At 46.7% G+C, this 27,148-nt stretch overlaps 1 protein-coding gene across 5 annotated transcripts in view; it reads left to right on the top strand.

The window, feature by feature from the left end:
* The window catches only part of ZNF592 (zinc finger protein 592), a 75,294-nt gene extending 58,347 nt beyond the window's left edge, over window positions 1-16,947 (top strand). For all 5 annotated transcript variants that reach the window (XM_072737348.1, XM_072737352.1, XM_072737351.1 and 2 more), the window contains 7 exons: window positions 5,507-5,685; window positions 12,048-12,224; window positions 12,494-12,653; window positions 12,767-13,054; window positions 13,290-13,402; window positions 14,056-14,191; window positions 15,525-16,947. In XM_072737348.1, coding sequence (XP_072593449.1) covers window positions 5,507-5,685; window positions 12,048-12,224; window positions 12,494-12,653; window positions 12,767-13,054; window positions 13,290-13,402; window positions 14,056-14,191; window positions 15,525-16,061 — 1,590 coding nt within the window. In that variant the 3' untranslated portion in view covers window positions 16,062-16,947. The remainder of the gene's footprint in view (window positions 1-5,506; window positions 5,686-12,047; window positions 12,225-12,493; window positions 12,654-12,766; window positions 13,055-13,289; window positions 13,403-14,055; window positions 14,192-15,524) is intronic.
* Window positions 16,948-27,148: the final 10,201 nt, after the last annotated feature.

Raw genomic sequence — 27,148 nt, forward strand, 5'->3', positions numbered from 1 at the left:
TGTCCCCTCCCATCCTCACCTTCTCTCCTCAGTTTGCAACGCTTCCAATGAGTCAGATGGAGTGTGGTGACCCCTGCCCTTTGCCCTGAGGCTTCAGCCTTCCTGCTGTCCCCAGAAGAGCTGTCCATGCAGAGCTCAATGCTCCTTCTAGGTCATGTGATCAGAAGCATTGTCAGTGGAGGTCTGACGCTTGGTGTTTTTCCACACTGTTCCCCACCGGCTGACACCCTTCCCATCCTGCATCTTTTCCTCTAGTGGGAGCTGGGCAAGAGCCCTCAGACAAGAAGGGAGAGGGTACCCAGGAAGGCTGTCAGGGTTTTCTCAGCCCAGCTCGAATCTCTCACAAGATCTCCCACTGATAGATGTGGTCTCAGAATCTCAGGGAAAGGATCAGGCTTGAGGTTTGGGATCAAAACCTTACCTTGCTAGCTGGTGGACTTAAGTTTCCTGGGATGGTACCCAGGCTTTAGGCCATACGGAGGGAAGGGATAGATGGATAGGGTGGGGTTAGGCTTCACTCTGATTGGTGTAGGGGCTGCAGGAGGGATAGATGGATAGGGTGGGGTTAGGCTTCACTCCGGTTGGTATAGGGGCTGCAGGAGAGCGGGCATAGGCCTTTGGCTTCTCCCTGGGAGTCTCCCCCTGCCTGGGCTGGAGGAATGTCCTTCTCACATTCCCAGCCACCTTGCTGGGCAGGACATCAGCATAGGGAGACTCTTTCTTCTTGGTCTTAAGCTTTTATTTAGCTCTAATGTCATTGTCACCTCTAACAAAATGAACAATTCTTTAATGTTATCTAAGACAGGGATCCCTGGGTGGCTCAGCGGTTTAGCGCCTGCCTTCAGCCCAGGGCGTGGTCCTGGAGTCCTGGGATCTAGTCCCACATCAGGTTCCCTGCATGGAGCCTGCTTCTCCCTCTGCCTGTATCTGCCCCACCCCCACCCCCCACCCCCGTCTCTCTCTGTGTGTCTCTCATGAATAAATAAATATTTTTTAAAATGTTATCTAAGACAAGTCCACATTTAGATTTTCCTTTCATGTCAAAAATGATCTTTCTGTAGTTGGGCTTGTTTTGAATTGGGATCCAAACATGGACCATATGTTAGCATGTGTTTTTTGTTTTTATTATTAAAGATTTTATTTATTTAATCATGAGAGACACAGAGAGAGAAGCAGAGACATAGGCAGAGGGAGAAAAAGGCTCCCTCTGGGGAGCCCAATGCGGGACTTGATCCCAGGACCCTGGGATCATGCCCTGAGCCGAAGGCAGATGCTCAACCACTGAGCCACCCAGGTGTCCCACATGTTAGCATTTGTTTATCTCTTAAATTCCTCAGTCTAGAACAGTACCACTTCCTACTCCACCACCAGATGCCCTTCCCAACCTTTTTTTATCATGTCATTGATTCGTTGAAGAAACTAGTTCATGTGTTCTGCAATTTTTCAGGACATTTATGGGTTTGACTGATGCTTCCTTATACAATTAATTTGTTCTTAAGTACCCCATATTTTATTGGTGATAGAGACTAGAAATAGGCAGTTTTGCAGAGGGGAGTATCATGTTCTTCATATTTCATGACTTCAGAGAGGCACAGAGTCCTTGATTGTCTCACTTGTAATGATACTAAATGATCAGTGAGTTTAGGTGGTGATGTTCTAATCCCTTTGTTGTAAAGTTCCCCTTCACCTAATTATTTTAGTATTCATTAATAATTGCTCCTTGAGTCACTAGTTTTATTGGGAGTTGAAGAAAGGTGTTTTGTAATATTATTATTTGTTTCTCAGTTATTAGCTGGAGTTCTGTATAAAATGTCTTTCCTTCTTTGATGAGGGCTGTTTGGTTACCTTGAAATAAAATATAGTTTATATTGCAAAATGGGATATTTACTTAACTTTGTTTCCCTTAGTTAACAGTTTTTACAGTAGTGAGTTGATATCCTGAGTCTCAAATAGTGTATTAAGAGGCCCGGCTCTGTTGTTTTAAAAAATTATGGTAAAATACACATAGCATAAAGTTTACCACCTTAGCCATTTTTTTAAAGTGTACAGTTCAGTAGTGTTAAGTACATTCACACTGTTGTGCAATCAATTTCCAGAACTCTTTTCATCTTGCAAAACTGAAACCCTATACCCATTCAACAGTTTCCCCTCCACCCCCTTGCCCCTGGCCACCACCCTCCTGCTCGCTGTTTCTGTGAATTTGACTACTCCGTGTACCTCATGAGTGGAATCATGTAGTATTTGTTTCTTGTGACTGACTGGTTTGTTCTGTTTAGCATCATATCCTCAGGGCTCACCTATGTTGTAGCATGTGACAGGGTTTCCTTCCTTTTTAAGGCTGAATAATATTCCATTGCATGTTTGTACCACATTTTGTTTATCCATTCCTCCATTGATGGACATTGGGTTGCTTCCACCCCTTGGGTATTGCTTGAATAATGCTGCTATGAGCATGGTGTACAAATATATTTTGGAGCTCCTGCTTTCAGTTCTTTCAGGTATGTACGCAGAGTTGGAATGTCTAGATCATATGGTAACTCTATTTTTAATCTTTTGAGGAGCCCCCACACACACTGTTTTCCACAGCGGCTGCACCATTTCACTCCTGCCAACAGTGCACAAGGGTTCTAGTGTCTCCACATTCCCACCAGCACCTGTCATTTGCTGTTTCGTCTGTCTGTTTGACTTCGTCTTTAGACACCCTGATGTGTATGAGGCAGCCTTTCCTATGGCTGTTACAATGAACTCATTGGTTTTCACCTGTTTTGTATGTTGGGCTCAGTCACTTTTCCGTAGTCAGGCTGCTTTGTCTTCAGTTGTGGAATGCCGTCCAGCTGGCTCCTGTGTCCTCTGGACGTGAACTCATGACGCCTGAGAAACTTCCTCACTGCCCCAACAAGATGTCCTGGGCACATTTCTTGTGCTAAACTTGGCGATTGGCCATCCTTCGGAGGAGCCAGGTTTCTTGCCTAAGGAATGGTATTTAGATGTCATGTTCTGGGTATCAGAGATGCTTGCTGGGTGTATCTGCGACTAGGCCTTTGCAGTGGCCAGAGCTAAGAAGCATATGTTTTTATTGTATTTATTTGTTTATTGAAAAAGTTTTATTTATTTAAGTCATCTCTACACCCAATGTGGGGCTCAGACTCATGACCCCAAGATTGAGAGTTGCATGCTCTTCTGACTGAGCCAGCCAGGGACCCCAAGAAGTATATGTATTGTTTTGGTAAAGATTTTATTTATGTATTTGAAAAAGAACAAGTGAGCAAGAGCACAAATGGGGAGAGGGAGAGGGAGAAGCAGATTCCTTGTTGAGCAGAGAGCTTAGCTATGGGACTCGATCCCTGGATCCTGGGATCACCACCTGAGCTGAGGGCATATGCTTAACCAACTGAGCTACCTAGGTATCCTAGAAGTATATGTTTCTAAAAAGAAGAAAGGGGGGGGGGGCGGTGGAGCACACAACTCTTGATCTTGGGGTTGTTTGAGCCCCACATTAGGCATAGAGCTTACTTTAAAAAAAAGAAAAATCATGAGTATGCTGGTATTCAAATGTAAAATTATAGTTTTTATGTAACTGATTTTATACTGAAAATCTTGGTTCCTAAGGCTTTCCTACCATATATATATATATATATATATGCAAAATTTTGAAATATCAATACCAATATCATTTCAAACATTAGGATAACTGCATAAAGTCAAAGGTATATTTGCAGTTCTTTCTACTCTTAGAATAGATCACATTAAGGATGTATAAGTCAAAATACTGCATTTTAAAGGTCACTGGGAACAAGTCTTCTTTCTATATGGTTATGTCACGAGCTTGATACATTGTTAGGCTATTTAGTTTCTATTTTTCAATTTTCAGGGAATGTTTTTGTTTTTCTAGTTTAATATTATATGTATATAAAGGTTTATTTGAGAGAGAGAGAGAGCTCATTTGCATGCAAGCACTGAGGCAGGAGGGGCAGAGGGAGAGGAAAAGAGAGTCTTAGACTCCCTGTTGAGCTCAGAGCATGATGTGGGCTCCATCTCACAACCCTGATATCACAACCTGAGCCAAAGGCAGACACTTAACTGAGCCACCCAAGCTCCCCCTAGAGTAATCTTTTTTTAAAAAAGCCTTTTTATTATGGAATGTCTCAAACATATGTAAAAGTGGACAGGATGGTATAATGAACTCTTCTTTAACAATTACTAACTCCTGGCCATCCCGTTTTACATATTTTCTCACCCATCCCTCCCCCTCTCATGGGTTATTTCTAAATAGATTCCAGCGTCACCATATCTATAATAGTTCAGAATGTATCTGTAAAATATATAGGTTTTCCTTGGCAAGAAAATGAACATAATATCATTGCATCTCAAAATTAATAATAATGATAATTTCTTCTTATTATCAAAGCTTAATGCCAAGTGTCAGATGTCCCAGTATCATCATCAAGTTAGTGTTCAAATATTTCTGATTGTCTCATTTCTCTCTACAGTTGGCTCGCTTGAATCAGGGTCCAAATAAGTGCTATACACTGCAATGTGAAAAGTTCTCTTAAACTTCTTTTAATCTATAAATTTCCTTTTTCTCTCTGTTTTTCCCTTGAAGTCTACTTTTTTGAGAAACCTGGGTTGTATGTCCTGTAGAGGCTCCATGTTCTGGATTTTTCTTTTCCTGTCGTCCCTAATGATTTTTCCTCTAAGCAACCTCCTCTGGGCCTGGGTCAGTGGCCCCTGTGGTGAAAAGTGAGCACCGTGGTCCCCTTTTGACCTAGAGGGGGCTCTATCGATGCAGGCACCAGCGCAGTCTGTTGCTTCCTCTAGGCTGTGTGCTCTGTGCCCGCTAGAGCAGCAGTGGTTGTACCATCCACCCTGCTGCCCCGGTTCTCTCCTGAGTCTGGGACTGAAGGAGCTGTTGCCCACTCTGCTCTTCTCTGTGGGCATATGTGGTCAGCCTGTTGCTCAAGACACCCCCGAGTGGGCAAACAGGCCTGAGGGAGTGGACACTGGCAAGACTACTCAGTCCACCCCTGCACTGGGGGCTTCTGGGAGCCAATTGGATCTGCTCTGGAAGTCCCCAAGCCATCAGACTAGAGATGCTGAGCAGGAACTGCCTCCGATGAGTAGGGACAGAGGCCCTGGGGGGTCTGGCAGTGTAGTGAGTTCTGAGACTTCAAGAAGTGCCTTTGGCCTCTGGAAAGGAAAAGCTGGTCTTCTGATAAGCCTGAGGGAAGGAGCACTCACAGTCCTAGAAGCAGTATGATCTTTGGAAACATAGCATCAGTTCTATCTCTGATGAATAAGGTGAAAGGCAAAGCTTGCTTGGGTGTATCAGCACTTCTGTTGAGGCCTGGGGGTGCCAAGTATCCTGGGAGGGTTGGAGGAGAGCATGTGTGGTGAGCGGCTATTCCGACCTGTGTTCTAGGAAAGCTGGACCGCTGTGGTTGGAGAGCCACGAGCCTGTGGCAGCTGTGGCATCTGGCTGAATTACTTTCTCGGTGTTTTTTCCTAGACTTGCCAGGTGTGCCAGATGCTGCTGCCCAACCAGTGCAGTTTCTGTGCCCACCAGCGGATCCACGCCCACAAGTCCCCCTATTGCTGCCCGGAGTGTGGAGCCCTCTGCCGCTCTGCCTACTTCCAGACCCACGTGAAGGAAAATTGCTTGCACTATGCCCGCAAAGTGGGCTACAGGTGGGTGCTGCCTGGCTTGCTGTCCTGGGCTGGCCTGATGGCTGGTCCTTTTCTGGGGCCAGAACTCATTTCAGTATGAGCTTTAGTTTTAAGGGGCCTGGACTTCAGGCTACTAAGACAGTAATGTTAGTTGGTATTCAGATAGGTGTTTTTATTTTGTGGAGCGCAAGAAGAGTGAGAGGGACAAGAACAAGGAGTTAAAAGGAACTAAAACATGAAAAAGGAGCTTTGAAGGGACAGTTTAGGGAGAATAGATTGGTTTTTAAAAGTATATAAAGTTAATCTCACAGAGTTACTGTGTTTGGCATATTAAATTTAAAGTCTCATTTCAATAATAAATGTACTAATTGCAGTACTTTTAGATGTTCTCAGTTTCCAGTAACAGATGGAACTACAATGCAAAGTTTGGAGCCAAATGCAAAGGGCTCTTGTAGCTTCACACTGATTAGTTTTTGTCAGTTTGTGAGAAACAAGCACAACCTGAAAATGGAAAAATGATGAGCCTCATAGTAAAACCAAGAAAACTATTTTAAACTGAGTCTTCTCCACATGTCAAATAAATATAGATAAGAAGTCATTTTCAGGAAAAAGATCAAAATGGGGAAGAAAACACCTTCCAAACATACTGATTGATCTCTAACATTTACATCAACTCAGTGAGGCCCCCTTTTCTGATATGCTGCATTTGGGAGTTTCATCTTCTGATGTTTTTATGGTATCACTTTCACACCAGAAAATTAATTTTGTCCAAATTTAGTAAGGTTTTCTTCTCTTTGGAATTAAAAAAAGATTGATTTAGTTCATTTCTTAATCTTAACTTCCTTTTCGAGTACTTATTACTGTCGTCAGCGCTATGCCAGACACTGAGGATACAGAGGGCATCAAGACACAGCCCCTGCTATCAGTGTGGTAGGTCACAGACCTATACATGTAATCATAACTCGGGGTGGTGAGGCCCACAGTAGGGGAAGGGTCAGGGAAGCTTCATAGAGGGATATTAGGAGGTTTTCAGGCAAACGAAAGGGGGAGAGCATGTCTGACAAGGGTATGAGCAGGGATGCCAGTATACCTGATAAGTTACAGGAATGATGGACATTTTGGTGGAAAGGGGGTCAAGAGGAACTGGGGAATGGGTGAGAAATGAGACCAGAGCGTCAGTAGGGCCAGGCCCAGGTGAGACCTTGTATTCCTTGGCAGACACTTAGACTTTCTCCAATGGGCAGTGAGGGGCTCCAGATGGATCTGTAGCCGGGGAGTGGTCTGGCTAAACCCGTGCTTCAGGAAGATCGCTCTGGGAAGCTTACTTGTGTGTTAGGGCAGAACCCAGAGACTGGTTGAGAGGCAAGTGTGATGGTCCAGGTAAGAGGCTAAGGGCTCGGGCAGAGGCACAGCCACTGTAGGGATGCAGAGAAGGTAGATCTTGGAGAGCTTTAGGGAGCAGAAGCATTTGAGTTTGATGGTAGCTCACAGACAGGGCAGAGGGGTGGAGAGGGGCTGTGGGGGCTCTGAGGCTTCAGTCCCCATGTAAGCACTTCCAAATGTAGACTGGCTGCTTTTGTGTGTTATGGGAGATGGGTCCCCTAAAGTGCAGGAGAAGCAGACAAACCAGAGATGGGTTATTACAGAGCCCTTGCCACCATGTTGCAGAGCAGCATTGCTTGGCAGCATCCCAGGTCACTTTTGTTGTTGTTGTTGTTGTTGTTTTACGTACTCTATATCGCCCACTTGGGGCTCAAACTCAAAACCCTGAGATCAGGAGTCCCACACTCCACCAACTGAGCCAGGTGGGTGCCTCTCCCCACCCCTCCCCTCCCCACTCCCCCACCCCCGTGCCATCAGCCACATTTTTAAACCAAACACCTGAATGTGTGTTTTTACAGTACTGTGTAACATTTGTAAATCAAAGTGAAATACCATTCACTTTGATTTACATGTGTCTGTTTCTTGTTCCAAGATCAAGTCCAATCCACTAAAAATTCAAGCAATTTTTATCTTTGAATTTTGAAGTCAAAGAATTTCCGATGACACAGATTCATAGCATTCTTTTTCTTTTTTTTTGGTCTTTTTTTTTTCCTTGGTCTTTTAATTCAGTATTTTACTTTCCTTTCATTTGCAAGAGTAAGAAGAAACAGTGTCTCAAAAGCAATTCAGTTTGTCAAGCCTTTTTTTCTTTTTAAGATTTTATTTATTTATTCACGAGAAACAGAGAGAAGCAGAGACATAAGCAGAGGGAGAAGCAGGCTCTCAGCAGGAGCCTGATGTGAGACTCGATCTTAGGCCTGGAATCAGGCCCTGAGTCAAAGGCAGATGCTCAACCGCTGAGCCACCCAGGTGTCCCTGTCAAGCCTTTTTGTAAGGAAAAGTGTAATGTGATTCAGCCAGAGGGCTTACTGGAGATCTTGACATTAAAATCTTCAGTGACCCGTGGTTGAACTCAGAAGATGTATACACTAGTACACTATTGGTTGCACTTAAGATCTTCAGATATTGGGCAGCCCCAGTGGCTCAGCAGTTTAGCATCGCCTTCAGCCTAGGGCGTGATCCTGGAGACCCAGGATCGAGTCCCACATCCGGCTCCCTGCATGGAGCCTGCTTCTCCCTCTGCCTGTGTCTCTGCCTGTGTGTGTGTGTCTCTCTCTCATGAATAAATAAATAAAATCTTTAAAAAGAAAAAAAAGATCTTCAGATATTCACATATATTTTTTGTATCAGCTTTATTTAGACACAACATATAATTCAGCCATGTAGTGTGTACAATTCAATGGTTTCTAGTATATTTACAGGGTTGTTCAGTCACAACCAGTTTTGGAACATTTTCATCACTCAAAAAGAAACTGTATTCATAACTCTTCCATCCCCCACCCCCATCCCTTAGCTACCACTCATTTCTTTTCTGCCTCATATATTTGGTTATTTTGGACATTTCATAGAAATGGAATCATAGAATATGTAGTTTTAGCCAAGATTCATCCATATTGTAATATGTCAGCATTTCATTCCTTTTTTATGGCTGAATGATACTCCACTGTCTGTATATACCACAATTTGGTCATCTGTTTATGACCAGTTGACAGATACTTGGGTTTCCACCTTTTGGCCATTATGAATAATACCACTGATGAACATTTCATGCATCAGTTGTTGTATAGACATATCTTTTACATTTTGGGGGGTGGATACCTGGGAGTAGAGTATATGCTTCAACTGATAACTCTATGTTTAACTTTTTGAGGAACTGCCAGGCTATTTTCAAAAGTAGTTGTACCATTTCTATATTCCTACCAACAGGCATGAGATTTTTTATTTCTCTACATCCTTGCTGGCACATGTTATTGTCTGACTTCTGCTGACCCATCTCTGTGGGTGCAAGGTGGCATCTTGTTATGATTTTGATTTACATTTCCCCAGTGGCTCATAGTGTTAAGCATCTTTTCTGTTTGATATTTGTGTATCTTCTTTGGAGAAATGTATATTTATTTGGTTTTAAATTGGGTTATTTATTATCTTACTATTGAGTTGTAAGAGTTCTTTGTATATTCTAGATTTAACTCCCTTGTCAGATACATGATATGCAAATATTTCCATCCGATCTATGGGTATTATATTTTTTAGTAATTCCTGAAAGTGTATCTATGCTCCATTTCATTGAGTTCTACTACAGAGTCTTACAGTAGTATTTTGTTTTGTGTTATTTTTGCTTTTTCTTGAAGACATTGTCAAAAGCCTGTACATTTTATATATGTTTTATGTATATGTGTTTCATATAAAATATGTATATACATTATACACATACTTTAGAATTGTATGAATTATTCTACTCTGTTGAAAATTTGGAGAGTGGCCAATGATGTCACAATGGAGCAAGTTTCAGTTATTCTTAATGATATGTCATTTTTTCTTATTTGGGATTATTGGGACAATTAAATATTGTACCACTGTGTCTTTTCTAAAACATATTTCATATTTCATAGCATATGATTCTATTATTGTGTATTTTCTCTTAATTGGTAAAGAAGTTGTATTGTGGGTTCAGATTTCTCTTCTGCACCCTTTTTCATCAATTTGTAAGCCATACTTAGTCTTTCACTGAGGTTGGTGTGTGTTCTTTTACACCTTTATGCTCTACTTTCAGTGAGGCTTCTTTGAAGAATGTCCATTCGGTAAATGGAATGGATTTTTAGGCACATTTTTGAAGGGTGTATGGTTGCTCCTGCTGAAGTTTGGTCACACTACACAAATATGGACACTTTAAGATTCTTTATATATATCAGGTGTACTTGGCCACTTTGGACGAATTTGGAAATATGTGGACTTTTTTTCTCCTCACAATACATTGTGGTGTGGAAGTACTTCTGTGTGCTAGAAGTTGGTCACTATTTTGTTCAGCAGGAGAGAAAAGAAAATATAATTCAGTAGCTTGTGTAGAAACTCTAGAGAATGTACAAATTTAGTAATGAGTGCGCATCAGAGATCATTGCAAACAGCTTTCTGGTTCTGTGGGTTGCTCCTTGTTGCTAATTAAGTTTGCAGAGGTAGGGATCCCTGGGTGGCGCCGCGGTTTAGCGCCTGCCTTTGGCCCAGGGCGCGATCCTGGAGACCCGGGATCGAATCCCACGTCGGGCTCCCGGTGCATGGAGCCTGCCTCTCCCTCTGCCTGTGTCTCTGCCTCTCTCTCTCTCTGTGACTATCATAATTTAAAAAAAAAAATTAAAAAAAAAAAAAGTCTTGACCTGCATTGTTCAAGAACATGTTGTTCAAAGGTCAACTGTATAAGTATATATTATAAAAAAAAAAAAAAAGTTTGCAGAGGTAGTTCCATTTCCCATTCCTCGCAACACACAGAAAAGGAAGAAAAACAAAACGGACCAGATAGGATTCTGTGATGATGTGTGTGGACTGTGAAAACAGGCTAATGTACTGAATTGAAGGCTTCTATTTAGGAGTCAAAGAATTTTTAGGTGAAGATGTGCCTTTTTTCAGTGAAGCAACAGCCCCTCTTCTAGTGTTTACTGGGAAGTCGGGGTAATGGGGTCAGGCAATATTGCAACCAAAGGGAGACCAGAGTTGTCCTGAGAGGAATGGCTGGGCACAGGGAAGGTGTTTCCTCATGGAGGGGAGATGGGGGTCGGGTGAGGGAGGATGTAGATAGGAGGAAAGAAGGAACGCGTGAGGGGGTGGTCTGGGTCCTGGAAGGGATGGAGGATGGCATGGAGATCATGGAGGCCTATGAGTCTGAGGAAGGAGAAGGCCAGATTCTTAGAGATTGTGAAGTCAACAGAAGAGTCCAACGTGCCTCAATTTCAGAAGAAATTGTTTAAGACAGTTCCTACATTATGCAAGTGGTATATTCACCAAACAAAGCTTGAAAAATACAACTTGGTAGAAAAAGAAGTAAAAAGTTATCCACAATGCCAGCAGGGAGACCCTCCCAACACTTAAGAGCTATGTGATCCAAAGCTGTACCGACCACATTGGGCTGCTGAGCACTTGAAATGTGGCCAGTATGACTGGCTATTGCATTGTATCTTATTAAATCTAAATTGCCACATGGCCAGTACAGTATAGAACATTCCAGCTGCTACCACAGGTTCCACTGGATAGCGCTGCTCCAGAGGATTCCTTCTTGGGCTTTAAGGCCTGCTATGGCGAGCGCAGTGGTTCCTGACAGCACTTTTATTAAGTGGCCATTGCTGCCCATTTGGTACCAGCCTGTGGAAGGCACAGGCTTTCAAAGGATGCTGTTTATGTCATTTTGGACACCCCCACCCCCTGCCTTCCCCACCAGCTTCTCTTAGCTGGGCTCAGATTTTTGGTTTGCAGGGGGGATCCCTCGGTGGCTCAGCGGTTTCGCGCCTGCCTTTGGCCCAGGGCGCGGTCCTGGGGTCCTGGGATCGGGTCCCGCGTCGGGCTCCCGGCATGGAGCCTGCTTCTCCCTCTGCCTGTGTCTCTGCCTCTCTCTCTCTCTGTCTACCATAAATAAATAAAAATAAATCTTTAGAAAAAAAAAAAAAGATTTTTGGTTTGCAGAAAAGTATCCTCTGCCAGTGAGGAGTGGGGTGGGTTTCTTCCCCCTTCTATACCAGGCATAGCCTTGGGCTTGGGAGGTGTGGGTGACCCCACTATGCCAGATGGCAGCAGGAGCTCAGAATGTATATGTGGAGTGCTCAAGGAAGAGGGAGAGGGTGTCCCCAATGTATGTGTATGCAGATGGCAGCAGGAGCTCAGAATGTATGTGTGGAGTGCTCAAGGAAGGGGGAGAGGGTGTCCCCAAGATGGCTCTGTTCTTGACCTCCATCCCTCCTTTTCCACCACTACTTCTGGGTCTGACATGCCTTCCACACCCCACCACTCCTATCATCCAGGTGCATCCACTGCGGGGTTGTCCATCTGACCCTGGCCTTGCTGAAAAGCCACATCCAGGAGCGACACTGCCAGGTTTTCCACAAATGTGCATTCTGTCCCATGGCCTTCAAGACTGCAAGCAGTACTGCAGACCACAGTGCCACTCAGCACCCCACCCAACCTCACAAACCCTCCCAGTGAGTGCAGCTCCAGGGCCAGCAGGCCTGTGGGCTTGAGTTAAGTGGTCTGGGTACTATAGGGGGAGGTGTTGGGATGGACCAGGGAGCTGGGGCTGGTGGTGGAGGTGCCCAGGGTTCACTGAAGATGTCCTGAGCCAGGGGAGTATATACATCGGCTCTGAGTAGTGCTTCCCCAGACCTGACCCTGGTTCAGAGAGAGCATAGATGGGGTGGAGGTTCTGCTCAGGGGGCCTGGCCATCTCACTCCCTGGGGCTTGTCTCATCAGGCTCATTTATAAGTGCTCCTGTGAAATGGTCTTCAACAAGAAGAGGCACATTCAGCAGCATTTTTACCAGAATGCCAGCAAGACGCAGGTGGGCGTCTTCAAGTGCCCCGAGTGCCCACTCTTGTTCCTGCAGAAGCCGGAGTTGATGCAGCATGTCAAGGTGGGCTGCCCAGGGGAAGGAGGCTGGGGAGGAGGGCACATGCCTCAGGTCGGGGGTCTGACTCTGTGCATCTTTCCCCTTGCCCAGTCAGTAATCGCTCTCCCCATCCCCAGAGCACTCACGGTGTTCCCCGAAATGTGGACGAGCTGTCAAGCCTCCAGTCTTCATCGGACACATCCTCGAGCCGCCCTGGCTCTCGGGTTCCCACCGAGCCCCCAGCCACAAGTGTGGCTGCTCGGGGCAGCTCCCTGCCCTCGAGCCGCTGGGGCCGGCCTGAGGCCCATCGCAGGGCTGAAACCAGGCCCCGGCTGCGGAACGCTGGCTGGACCTGCCAGGAGTGCCAGGAGTGGGTTCCTGACCGGGAGAACTATGTGTCCCACATGAAAAAGAGCCACGGTCGGGTAAGTGTCCTCACACAGTCAGTGCGGTGCCAGATTCTCTGGACTTGCCTCCTGTGGGGTCAGAGCCCCCTTGTGTGGCTGACCCCTTAGGGTTCCTGGTGCCTGGGCAGGGTGGGTACCACAGTTCTTGAGGTTTTTGGGGGCATCCTCCTCTCTGCCTACATCACCTGAGTAGAAAGATACACCCAGACCTGTTTTATAGTTCTGATGCTTTGCATCCTGTCATCTCCTCTAGACGCTGAAGCGGTACCCATGTCGGCAGTGTGAACAGTCCTTCCACACCCCCAACAGCCTGCGCAAACACATCCGCAACAACCATGACACAGTGAAGAAAGTCTACACTTGTGGGTGAGTCTCTGGAGATGGGAGCCAGGAAGCCTGAAATTCAGAGACTGCCCATGGCATCACTGGGGCTTTTCTCTGCTGGGAGATCAAGGGTTGGAAGCAAGAGATAAGCAAGTTTCTAATGGAAAGATGGTGTGGCTACGTCAGAAGGCAGGGCTGGTTGGGAACCAGCTTCTAGAACCTGGTAGCTCCTGAGTCTTTGCCCATCTCCCTCACCGTGGGTTGCACTGCTAGTCAGTGTGACGGGCTCTGAGGTTTAGGAGGTGTGGTGATGATGGGACCATGTGTCCTGTCTGGCCAAGAGGCTTTGACATCATGTCTCTGCTTCAGGACATACCCTGACCTCTTCCTTGCTGACCACTAGCGCATCACCTGGACTTCTGGGCAGTGATATCAGGGAGTGGAGAGTAAGATCATGGCTTAGGACCAGCACAAATATTCTGACTTGCTGTTGTCTGCCACCTTGTCAGCTAAACTTCTCTGGGGAGTGCCCAGCACTACTCAGCCAGCTTGATGACCATCCAGCCAGCTCTCTGCCTGCCCCAGACTCTATTCTGGAGCCAGAAGCCGCTCCTATTTTGCCTCCCTGCCAGGTGTGCACTGGGCTCCCTGGAGCCTGTCGTCTTACACAATGTCTCTGGGGCTGTACTCTGCAGGTACTGCACAGAGGACAGCCCTAGCTTTCCTCGGCCCTCCCTCCTAGAGAGCCACATCAGCCTTATGCATGGTATCAGAAACCCTGATTTGAGCCAGACGTCCAAAGTCAGACCTCCGGGTGGACATTCCCCTCAGGTGAGTGTGGGCCCTGCCACTGGCATAGCTTGTTCAGTGAGCCCCTTGAGCTGGAGGGGCAGCAGGAGGGTTACAGGGAGCCCACTGGTAATGGTGGTCATGGAGCAACCAGCACTGACAGCTTCCCTCGATGTGGTCATTCTCTAGTCTGGCATGACCCTCCTGGGGACTGTGCACAGGTAAAGGACAGGGACAGAGACCCGGGAGACTGCCCAGTAGCCTTTTGTTCCTGTGGCTTCCCTGTCACTGTGATGTTCCTTAGCCATGTGGCGCGCTCTCCTCTCTTACACACACACACACACACACTCTCTCTCTCTCTCTCTCTCTCTCTCTCTCTCTCTCTGTCTCTCATTATGAGTGGAGCCAGCCTAGATTCCTGCTACCCTGGACCCTCGGTTTTTTTTTTTTTTACCTTATCCCTGTTCCATGCCCTATTCCCATTTCTGGTGAACTTCTGAAACAGCATAGTTCCCTCCTCACAGTAGGCTCCCCCTGGTAGGGAGAGCTGCTCCTCAGAGGGTCAGATATGTCTGAGAAATTCTGAGAGCTGCCTGGAGTTCAGGGCATTCCTTCTTGGCTACTCAGAAAAGGGTGTTGGTTGGCAGAAGCCCTTTCACATATAGCAGGTGGGTTGTCAGTTGACGTTTTGGCAACATCTGTGATTAAAATGCACACCCCCACCCTCCAAACGTACATGCCTTTTGATCCAGCAATTCTGTCCCTAGGATTTATCTGTCCTGTATCTTTGGCCTCAGGCATGAAAAGGTATGCGCAAGGATTCACTTGCACTGTACTGCAGGGCTGTGCGCAGCAAATAATGAAGGACGCATCTAAACATCTGTCAGTGGGAACCATTCACCCCTGTGATGAGTCGGTGTGCTACTATTAGGAGAACCAAGTGTCTGTATGTCCTCATGGAAACAACAGCCAGTACATGTCATTAAGTAGGAAAAGCAGGGTGAAGAAAAGTGTGCATGTAATGCTATCATTTTTTAAAAGGCAGCAATTTTATCTTTGTGCGTGCAAAAAGGAGGAGCCACAGAACCTAGGTGATAGGGTGTTCTCTGGAGAGCAGCCTGGGGAGTGGGGTAGGAGGGACTTGGTCTTCTTTCTATCCTTCCCATATCTTCAGATTGTGGTGACACATCTTACATCAGAAAAAAAACAAAAGCAAACTGAAAAACCTGAAAGAAGCCAAATATAAACCCATGGTTCAGGGCTGGGGCAAGCAGCCTGGCCTGGGTGGTGATTCTGCAAGTCCATGGGCCACACTGCTCAGGTGTGGGAGTCCAGTCTGGGACTTGGCCCCGACTCACACCATCTTCCCTTCCAGGTGAGCCATCTGAAAAGACCAGGCAGCGGAGCTGGGGACACTCCGGGCACCAGCAATGGCGCAACCGTCTCTTCCACCAAAAGGCACAAGTCCCTGTTCCAGTGTGCGAAATGTAGCTTTGCCACAGACTCAGGGCTCGAGTTTCAGAGCCACATACCTCAGCACCAAGCGGACAACTCCACAGCTCAGTGCCTCCTCTGTGGCCTGTGCTACACCTCTGCCAGCTCCCTCAGCCGCCACCTCTTTATCGTCCACAAGGTGAGAGACCAGGAGGAGGAGGAGGAGGAAGAGGAGGAGGAGGAGGAGGCAGCAGAGGTGGCTGTGGAGGCAGCAGAGCCAGAGGAGGGCTCCGGGGAGGAGGTATCCATGGAGACCAGGGAGAACGGACTAGAAGAATGTGCTGGAGAGCCTTTGTTGGGTGACCCAGAGGCAAGATCACTAGGCCCAGCTTCTGAGGAGGACTGTACCCAAGATGCTCAGAGTCAACCACAGGCCTCTCAGGACCAGGACAGCCATGCACCATCCCCTCAGGTGTGACCAGAGGCTCTACAGTGCGTGCAGTCCGGGTGATGCCATGGCGTCCTCCGTCTGCTGTGTGGACAGTGGGAAATAAAAGGCTCTGCCCCGGTGTGAGTGTGGCCGGCTGTGCCCTGGAGCAGTGTCTGCCCCAGCTGTGGGGTGCTGGGTGTCCCCCGGCCCCAGGAAATGTGCGATCACCCAGGACCCTCACAGTTCTAAATCTGCTTCTGTTATTTATGGCTTTGTGCTGCTTCTTGCTACCCCAACTCTTATCTGTGTCCTTCCAACCCCAGGCTGCTTAAGTGGCCCAGCCCCAACGCTGGCCACTCGGCTTGAGGCCCCCCGAGCGCTGTGCACTTCCGGAAGGTTCCTGCTTGCTGCCTTCAGCCAGGGGTCTCCTCGGAGCTCTCCTGGCCTGCAGACGGCAGCTCTCCTTCCTGCCAGCAGAGCCGGAGAAGGGGGATGAGGGTGCTGGCACGGTCCCTCTTGGAGAGCTCTGCCCAGGCTGGCTTGGTGAGGGCCCTCAATCGCCTCGCCCTTCCTTCCTGTCTTCTCTGATTCTTTTCCCCAAAAAGTAGTCCTGGAGAATTAATTGTCACACTGGCTTCTCTTGTCTGTGTGGGTGGGAGAAGGTTCTGCAGCACACCTCTGGAGCCCAGGAGAGCAGGAGATACAGCCAGGGCAGGCAGACCCTTCAGAAGGAGCTGTGTGTCTTTGTTCTGCTGCTGTTCTGCCTTTCCTGATGAGTGGGGTTGGGGGTACACAGACATTGGAATATTTGGACTCTTGCTCTCCTGTGCCATTAGAGAGGCTGCTGCCCCAGGCAGGCCAGCCCCTCCTCCTCTCGGCTACATTCATGTTGCTCAGACTATATTTCAAATAAAAAAAATCTTCTTACCATGCAGGTAGGCTCTTGTATTCCTCTTCAAGTGAGCCTGGCCCTACCCTGCTCCCCTGGAGAGTCTCTCCCAGACTTCCCTCCCTGTCACATCTCTGAGGGAGAGCAATGTTCCTACTGTCCCAGAAAGGTCCTCTCTAGATTCCGGAGCTATAGTTAGGAAACCAGGAGCTCGGTCCTACTAGAGACCTTCTGAGGGAAGGGTCAAGGGTCACCTGCCAGGTCTCCCTGGGGCTAGCAGAGTTGGCATTAGGGCCTATTGAAATGTTTCAGGCACCTCCCTCTTTCCTACAGATGGATTTTCCACCTAAGAGAACCCTTTACTGGTGGTGGTGGGTGGGGGAAGGGATAGAGGGGAGGAATTCTGTGATATCTTGCCGAATTCAAGACGCCTTGGTACTGCTGCTGCTGCAGGGAACTCTCAGGATTAGACAGGGGAGGTTGGGCTGTCTTCACTGGTGGCAGAGTTAGGGCCTGACCAAGCACCAGGGGCAGGCTGTGTGGGCGTGCCCTCTGACCTCTGGCCCATGCCTCTGATACAGCCCTGCAGGGCCAGGGTGTGGGGCTGGGCCCGGCAGGATCTAGCGCAGCAAAGGCAAGTGGGTGCTGGCTGAGTTCTTAGAGGTGCTCTTTCAAGGAAGTCATTGAATATCACTTGTAAGTTGTTAAGTCAGATAAATACACCTGACCTTTTCACAACAGAAGAAAAAGTACATTTTCTGTCAAATGCCAGATTTTTAGTGAGATGCTAATGGCACCGGGAACAGTTAGTGCTTGCCTCAGTTTCAGAGAATCTGCTGTTTAAGAATTGCTGCACTTGGCAAGGCCACTGTGTCCCTCTTTCCCAAGCAGGCAGTGAGGCCATGTGCAAAGCCTGAGTTCATGCCCTTGGCTGTTGGCCCTTTCCTAATTCCACTACAGGTGCCCACCCCAACCTGTGGTCCACTCACAGAAATACTATCAAGGAGGCTCTGGGGAGGGTTTGAAATGGATTGTTGGATCACTTTCCTGCTTGCCAGCAGTGGTTGCTGGAGTTGGGGGTAGTGGGTGGGGGAAGGTAAACTTGCAGGCTCGACCACCTGTCCTGACCTGGATCTACCTCTCCTTCCTGGGAATGCAGAGTGGAAAGAGTGCCAAGCTACTCACCAGGAACCCGCTGGGGGCGGAGGGGGGACCCACAACCTGGATTCTGCCCTTAACCAGCTCTTAACAAACCCCCTCACTTCGCGCCTCCCCTCCAAATAGTCCTAGTAATTCCCATCCCACTCGCTTCATGGGCTTTGTGAGATGGTGAGGGTGGAAGCTCCTCCCACCCCCTGTTTATGAGAAATTATATAAATGTGACAGATTCTTGCCTTCAAAGCGTGGAGAGTGGAGTGCACCTCCCTGCCATCAGACTTGGATCCCCATGAGTGAGCGGTTACTATTGATCTGGGACACCTATTCACTGTGTAGCAGTAGTGACAATCCTAGCACGTCATCTTGCTAAATACTTCACAGTGATTTTCATAACCACAGGGTTCTCACAGCTTACCCCCCCTTCCATTTCCCAGAGAGAAAACTGAGGCTCAGAGAGGTAAAATAACCTGCTGGGCCACCTGTAAGTGCTGCTGCTGAGTCAAGGCCTTCTGGTTCTAAAGTCCACAACGTCAACCCCTGTGCTGCCTTAGTGACCCGGCTGGTCTGGCCAGCTCCCAGTATGTCAGCACTTTGCAGCCATCCAGACACCTGCTTTCCTACCTCTCCTGTGGTTGGGGTGCCAGGTTCTCCTTGGAGTCCATCTGTGCCTAGTCACCCCAAGGAGAACCTTGTGCAAAACCTCTGTGTGTGACGTTCTGAAGCACAGGCAATGTTTCCATGACCTTTCATTTACATTGGGGTTTATCTTGCCTTTGAAGACCATCATTTTGGGGGGGGCCATCCCAGAAAGTATGGTTCCCTCAGGGTCCAATATCTTCTGATCTTTTCTTTTTAAAGATGTTTTTAATGAGTGTGCTATCATATCATTTGTTATCATCAGCAAATGCTGTAACAAGCGCTTATGTACATGTTAGCTGGAGTGAATGCTCTACTGATCAAGTTAAACAGATAAGCTCCCCATCCTTGTAGAAACTACAACTTAATACACTCTAAGGCCTGACAGATGACTAGTATTTATTTTCCAACTGCTTTATCTCTGTAAAACGATGTGCCGAATTACTATAATTGGTGTAGAAAGAACTGTTCCCTTAACTTATGTAAACAGTCTGGTTTTGAAAACTTAATGGTCGTGGCTTAGCAAGTTTGACACACTTTGCCTTCCCCGAGACAGAGGAACCCCCTGCCTGCCCTGCTGACCACTGTATACTCAGCTCTGGGCGCACTTTCTTTTCCTTGTTTTTTCAAAAAAAATTTTTGTTGTTGTTTTTCTTGAAAAATTAATACATATACATGGTAAGACATCCAAACAATACAAAAGAATATACAGTGCAAAGTAAGCTTCCTATCGGAGGTCAGCCTTCAGCTCCCCAGCCCACCTCCAGAATTAATCACTGTTATCTAGATCTTGTGTACCCTTTCTGAGCAATTCTATGCATTTACAAGTTTATAAATATGTATATTTATATATCTATTTTTAATACAAATGGTAGCATTCTATGCACAGTGTTCTGAAGCTTGCTTTTTTCACTTGTGTAATGGAGATTGTTCCAAATTCATCCAGTGGGTCAGTCTAATTCTTTAAAAGCCCCTAGCACAGTTCCTTGCATACAGCAGTGGTCCCAAAGAGTGTTCGAATGAGTGAGTGAATGCATGCACGTATGCACACGTGAATGAAAGAATCTGATTCAACTAGTAGGTACAAAGTTCTCTCAGGGTCTGGTCTGAGCAAAGCCGGTGTTCTAGATTCTAGAATGGGTTGTGCTGTCACCCCTCCACCCCACCCCACCTTGCCTTTTCCAAGGGATCCAGGCCCTTCTTGACCTTGTCCACCAACAGATACCACAGCAATCTTAGGAAGCTAGGTGCTGGGAACCTAGGGTGCCTCTGGAGGAAAGAACAGACTAAAAGAGCCAGGTCCCAAGAATGGGATTTTTTTTTTTGAGGTCCCTATTTAAAATGTGTTTCTTTTTATTGGAAAATGGTTATCACATTATTAGAGAAAATAAAAAACATGCATATTTATAATCCCATCCTACTTTTGCGGTTGTTTTCATTTTTGTTTATCAGCTTCCAGTCCTTTCCAACTGCTTTTCCAAATGGACTCTTGTTCAGTTCAAAGCTGAATATATGATTATGATAACAGAAATCGAACATTTCTATATGAAGACGTGATTCTCACATTCATTCCCTTATGGTGGTGCAAAACAATCCTATGAGATGGATACTACTATTCTTCTGGAGATTCAGAATAGTTGAGTAATTTCCCTGAGGCCACAGAGCTCATAAGGGGCAGAACTGAGATTCACTCAGGTGTGACTAGCACTATCCTGCCTCTGATTTTGTACCCTACTTTTTTCTACTTAACATTATATCTGGACGTTATATCTCTACATAGCCTCCCAAATCCTCATTTTCAATCACTGTAATCACTTTCAAAGCAACATAATTTACTTACCCATTTCCTGTTTAACATTCAAATTTCCCACTTCATCAGTACAGTGAAGAGTCCTGGGCATACAGCTTTTTGCTTCTGCAGAATTATTTCCCCAGGATGTTAACCCTATTTTTCTTGACTGAACTCCATGGCAATGTGATAGAATGAAGAAAGCCAGTGACTAGAAATCAGAGGCCCTGGGTTCCAGTCTGGACTCTGTAACTAAGTTGTTTGATCTTTCTTGGCCTCAGGACTCCCATCTGTCAAATGAGGGAGGGGTATTGGCTTAAATTTCTGGGGATCTTGAGCCTGGCTAGATTTTATCTTCTCGTTCCTTATGTTTATGCCAAAAGAGAAGAAGAGACCTCCCTAGAGGCAAGCACTCTTATAATCAGATTTCTTCTTCTATTAATTGTTTTATTTATTGACTTTTGGTCTAACCATATGCAGAAATAGAAACGATCCCTCTCCGCCTCCTCCCTCCAAGGCAGTATCCACTTTCATTTGCATCAGATTTATGCTTTTTCAGATGGAGTTATGGCTCTTTGATAAGTACCTATTTCTTTTGGCTTTTGTCAGGCCTTTCCAAGTTTGAACTATCTGTTGACTTGATAATTCAAAAGCATCTTCAGATCCATCTTTTCAATAGGGACCTGGGTCCAGATGAATTCTTGAGCTAGTTCATTGTGTCATGCACTGGCCTTTTAAAATGCTCTTATTTATTATTATTTTAAAAAGATTTTACCCATTCATTTGAGGCAGAGAGAGAGGGAGAGAGAGCATAAGCGGGTTGGGGGAGTGGGCAGAGGGAGAAGCAGACTCCCTGCTGAGCAGGGAGCCTAACAAGGGGCTTGATCCCAGGACCCTGGGATCATGAGTTGAGCTGAAGACAGATGCTCAACCGACTGAGCCACCCAGGTGCCCCTGCTCTTATTTTTTATATTTATTATCACAAATTGAAGTTGAATTTTTAGTGAATAAATACTAGAAAAGAAAGTCAATATATATGTAACTGTATGGAAAGTGGGGCAAAAGGATATGATAATGCCATTTAAGTCAGTTCTAACTGGGAAGAGTCCCCATCTTAGTGAGCCCTCAAGAGGGCCAGCAGCATCATCTCACATCATGGGTGGGAGTGGTATTTCTATATACATAGTGATAATCTAAAATCTACTAGACTTTACTTCTACAACTTAGGCCCACACCTTTTGCCTCTACTTTCTGTGAAGATGGGGATAGTTGATCATGTCTTTCATGTTTGAAGAGTTGTTAAGCTATTCTCCGGTGGGGTGTTCATTCATTAAACTGAGAAAATCCACTGTTTCTCACCCCCCTTTTTCAGATATAGCCCAGGGCACACTGTATACAATTCCTATTTTCCTCTGGGATATTCTGATCCTTGGACCAATTTGCTTGGAATTTCTCCCTAGAACCTATGGTGCATAGACAGGGCCAAATATTTTTTGTATCTGAGAGGGAGGGTAGGTTCTACTTTGCTTTGCTTGAGATGGAGGCTTCGCATTTCTACAGGAGGCTGGTCTGGAATGTGATTTCCAAACAGGGAAAAGGTGTGACAGACCAGGTGGGGAGTGGGGAAGGGACAGCAAAGAAAGGGTAGAAAGTTGTAGAGGACAGGCAGGAGAGTTTTGACAGGTAGATGGTTTAGAGCCTGGGATGGCACTTGACTTTTTGGGTGGGTGGTGGTGGTGGTGGTGCTGGGCTTACTAGGAGCAGTCCATTAGGAGGAAGCATGGTGGGTGCCAGCAAGCTTGGAAATGATCTGTTGGTGGTGCTCCTTGGGTAAGCAGTCATTGGGACTGGTTGTAGCCACTGTTGCTGAGAGGTAGTAACAGTTGCAAAAAAAATGAGAAGATGTAGCTGTTGTGGAAGAATGGCTGGCTGAGATACAGAAGGGTCCTTAGAGAAAGACCTGAAGGGGAGGAAAAGGACTGGTTCTCCCTACAAGAAGACCAGGAGAGGTCTGGGCTGAGAGGGGCCTTTTCCAGGTCTCTCTGAGGGTGTGGAGCTTGTGTCCTGAGCCTGAGTGACAACTCTGCCCCCTGACTGCAGAGTCATCCTCTCATCTCATGATTGCTTTGTTTTGGATGGGGCCTACAGTTGTGGCTGAAATTCCTGACTCCTCCAATCTGATGTGGAATCAGAGTAGGTACATTGGGGAGGGCACCTGACTAGAGCAATTGAGTCCCTAATTCCCCTTCCAATCAAACCAGAATCAGGAGTGGCTCCTTACAGCCAATAATCCTTTAATAGGTGTTCACTTACCCCAGCACAGATGTGGCCACATCTCCAGTCCCTGGAGTGCCAGAATGGCCAGCCCATCCCAGAGTGGCAGGACCTGGAGTTTCCACCCTCCAGGGTCAGGGGCTCAGCTGCCCGAGCTGGGAGCCCTGGGGACCCTTGGAGGGTGGTCGCATAAGTACTCCAGAGCGCTGCAAATTCACTAGCAGGAAAGGCAGCTTGCAGCAGAAGGGAGTAGGTCCTCATGGGAGGGCAAGACCAACAGAAATCGAGGGCTTTGTTGAGCTCAGGGTTCAATGAGTGGAATCAAAAGGAAAGACCAAAAGAAGAAACTGGAGGGGTGGACACGTGTTTGACTAACATACCCTGCTACTAATGACTTGTCCTGAGATGGACCACAGGCCTGGGGGGCTTTGAAGAGTGGAGTGGAAGCTGATGTTGCTTCATCAGGAAGGTCTCACTGACCTCTGAACTCAATTCCTACACCATAGCTTCTGGAAAAAGGCTACCTCAGTCTGAGTCTACACAGATGCCAAGAAGCAAAATAAGATCTTGAGTCTATTGACCAGAATGACATTGATGACAGTTGTACTGTGCCTGGAAGAGCTCACATGTGCAATGTGATGTTCACGGCACAGCAGCTTAAGGTGGGCATTGGCAAAGTGGATTTGTTCCTAGGGGGAGCATCCAGCATGGTGTAGGGCTTTTCATGCCATCTCACCCAAGGACCTCTTGCAGGAACTTGATAATTCATCAAGAAATGAGGTGTTCTGTGATCCGTATTTTCATACCTTTACAGGGCTATTCTATCAAAAAGACTTCCACTCTAGACTTTTCCTCTGTGTGGCTTCAGAAGACAGAACAGAATTAGCCTCAATAAAAGGAAAGACTTCCTGGAAAGGAAATGGGCTGCCTAAAGGAGTATTATTCCCATTGAGAGGTGTAGGGGGTGCTACACGATGACCAAATCCCCTTCCTGCCAACCCTGAGTGGTTCCTGCTCCCTGCCAATACCCACCCCCTCATTTCCTCCCTTCCACACAGCTGGGGCACATGCTCTTCCACTCAGACCTCTCCCTGCTCTGGGCCAGGGAACCAGTTCTGACCCCTAGGAGCTCCACTGTACCACTCAGGGATTGGCATCTGGCCACTTTTGCCGGGTGGGTCTGGTTCTGACCTCCGCTTCAGCTCTGGTCATTGGGCTGCTTCTGTCTTGTTCAGAAGGTCAAAGTTTGCACTTTATAACCTAATTCTGGTAATTCATTACTGCTTGGTAATGTGACTGATTTCCTTTGAGCTCTTTTGAGAAGCAGAGGTAGTGAGGGAAGGGAAAGAAGGAGTAAATATGTCAGGGAAAAGCAAATAGTCATCCTCACATGTGGTGAGGAAGGAGGCTGTGTGGGGGAGGGCAGGGATGGTTGACAGCAGAAGTTTGAGAGCCTTCTAAAGAACAATGTACGTTTTGAAGCAGAGGTTAGTATGACTCAGAGATGCTAGATAGCCTGTCCTCCTTCAAAGTCGAAGCTCTTGTCATACAGTCTCACTTTTCTCTGTGTTTTGAAGGAGTCATGGATGATTGCAAGGGAGGAGGGCAAAGGGGAGGTTGCAATCTTGTTTGGAGTAGTTGCTATAGGGAAAAGAAAAGATCAGCTTGGGGGATTGGGAAATGATTGCCAAGCTGCCTGAGATCAGACTCAGGTTAGAAACCAGAGTTGGTCAGCCTTGGAGCCAGAAGCCAGATTCTAGGTCAGGAATGAGCAAGGCAAATTTAGTAGAAGGTCAAGGGTCAAGTGAGACAAGACCTCTGAGGAAAGTATAGTTGGAGTTGGGGTTATTGTCTGCCCCCCCCCCAACTGTGCCTGTGTCCAGATGGGGATGGAGTGAGGTGGATAAAGAAGTGAAGGAGAAACTCATGAGTGGACAAGTTAGGGCTGTGGAGTTGCCTTAAAGCAGAGTGCAGGCTTAGTAGGTGGAAGGATAACAAAATGGTACTTTAGAGGTAGAAGAATTCTTCAGACGAGGTTCAAGTGATGGGCTTTTGGTTTGGTTGCTAAAGGGAAGTGAGGGTGAAGGTCTTTGAGAGGGTGATATCAGTGGACCTGCTGCCAGTGTGTAGGCTGAGTTCTTAGAAAGGCAGGGATGATGGCAGGGGGCCAGAGCCTGGTACCCAGTGGCACTCACTGTGCAGTGGCCTGAACTCAGCAAATTCACTGGGAGGATGGTGAGGCACGTGGAATGGTGTCCTGACAGCTAGTAAATGTTGGGTAACATATGCTTCAAAGAAGAATGGAAGGGGAAGAGATGAAACTGAGTGGAAACACAAGGCATGTTCAAACTCATCTAGACCTTGACTCAAGGGGCTCAGGTGGTTTGGCCAGAGGGTCCCAGGAGCTCCTGCCATTCCAGGATGGGGACCACCTTCCCCAGCTGAGTTGGGAAAGTATGTTAATTACCAGTTACTCAAGATTTTCCTTCCACGAGCACCCAGTTACTCCAGGACCCCGGGAAATTTGAAACATCTGGGAGAGGGGATCCTAACACCACTAACAAATTCCTACAATGCTTCTGATGAAGTACGCATATCTACTAGCAAACCTTGGATTATGGTTATTTCCAAATGCAGATCCACAGCATGAACTTGTCCATGTTCTTTCAGCACCACACACAAACTTCTAACAGAGGTTCTATCTTTCTTTTGGGCTGGAGAGGTTCTACAAGGTACAGACTATAATAACATTCACTTCTGTACCCTTAACACCTGGCAAAATGCCTGACGTGTAGTCGTTAGCAATTCTTTAATAAACATTTGCTGAATGAACAGCCATGACCTACAGGATCCTAAAGGGAATGCCTCCCTTGTATTTCCAAAGGAGAAAGCTAACACTTGGGGAGCCATTTGCCCAAGGGCACACTCAGTGGGAAAGGAGAATTAGAACTTGAGTCTCTGGTCTCCCAGCTGAGGGGACATCACTCACCATGTCCTCTTTCTCCTGCTAGACTATAAGCTGAGAGAGGAAAAAGGCTGCCTTTCTGGCCTTTTCCTCCTTGAGCACTTTGGCATTTCATTCTCCACTTTGTCTCTATGCTTGCCAGTCTGCTTATGAAGTTGCTGGAGGGACAGACCACACACTAGGTGACAGGAGCAGAACTCATAAATGTTTATGAAGAAAAGGGAGTGCGAGATTAAGAAAAGAAGCTTTTTTTTTTTAATTTTTATTTATTTATGATAGTCACAGAGAGAGAGAGAGGCAGAGACACAGGCAGAGGGAGAAGCAGGCTCCATGCATCGGGAGCCCGATGTGGGATTCGATCCCGGGTCTCCAGGATCGCACCCTGGGCCAAAGGCAGGCGCCAAACCACTGCGCCACCCAGGGATCCCCAAGAAGCTTTTTTTAAAAAAAGATTTTATTTATTTATTCATGAGAGACACAGGGAGAGAGGCAGAGACATAGGGAGAGGGAGAAACAGGCTCCCCATGGGGAGCCTGATTCAGGACTTGATCCCAGGACCCTGGGATCACGACTTGAGCTAAAGGCAGATGCTCAACCACTGAGCTACCCAGGTGCCCCAAGAAGAGGAGCTTTAAGTTAAAAAAAAAAATAAGGTACAAAGTTTGCTCTGAGGATAAAAAAGACTTTCCAAGTAGGAGTGGGAAAGACAGGTGAACAGTGGTTCATGCTGAACATACACAGGCTCAAGTCCTATGAAATAATCTGGCTGTAAAAAAGCTGTTGCTAGCAATCGGGGCCCAAACCCAGAGAGGTGCACATTCGTTTGCAGGCTGCTATGGGGCAGCCTCTGTGTGAGTCACATTTTCAAAAGGAAATTGATAAATTAGAGGGTCACTAGGATGATGAACGTTACCGTATCTGTGGTTATATGAGAGATGGCCTTAAAGGGAAGTCTAGGTTCCCCGTGTACCAGACAAAACCTTCTGGATATGGTCCTAATTGTCTATTTCCCCATCTTTACACTTGAACAACACGCCCACCATGTTATTCTATATCTCTGCATCTCTGCCCACACTATTCCCTCCATCTGGAATATTCTATCTATCCTGTCCTTCCTAGTCCATCAGTCTACTTGATGAGCACCCATGCAATTTTTAAAATCCTTGTCAAGTTTACTGCTCTGTAAACCAACCTAACCAAAACCCCAGGCCATCTGCTCTTTACTCTACATTTTTGTGCTCCCCTTCTCAGTTTTATAATTGTGCATTTCACCTTCATTGTATTTTGCTTATATCCCAGTCTCTCCTATTGGATAAAAGTTTCTTGAAAGCACAGATCCCGTGACTCCTGCCTGCAGCACACTGCCCTAGCATGATCCATGGGTGTTCATATGACTTAAACAAATGAGCCAAAACTTCAAGCAA

Source organism: Vulpes vulpes, chromosome 14 (assembly GCF_048418805.1).
Source record: "Vulpes vulpes isolate BD-2025 chromosome 14, VulVul3, whole genome shotgun sequence".
NCBI classification, from domain to species: domain Eukaryota; kingdom Metazoa; phylum Chordata; class Mammalia; order Carnivora; family Canidae; genus Vulpes; species Vulpes vulpes.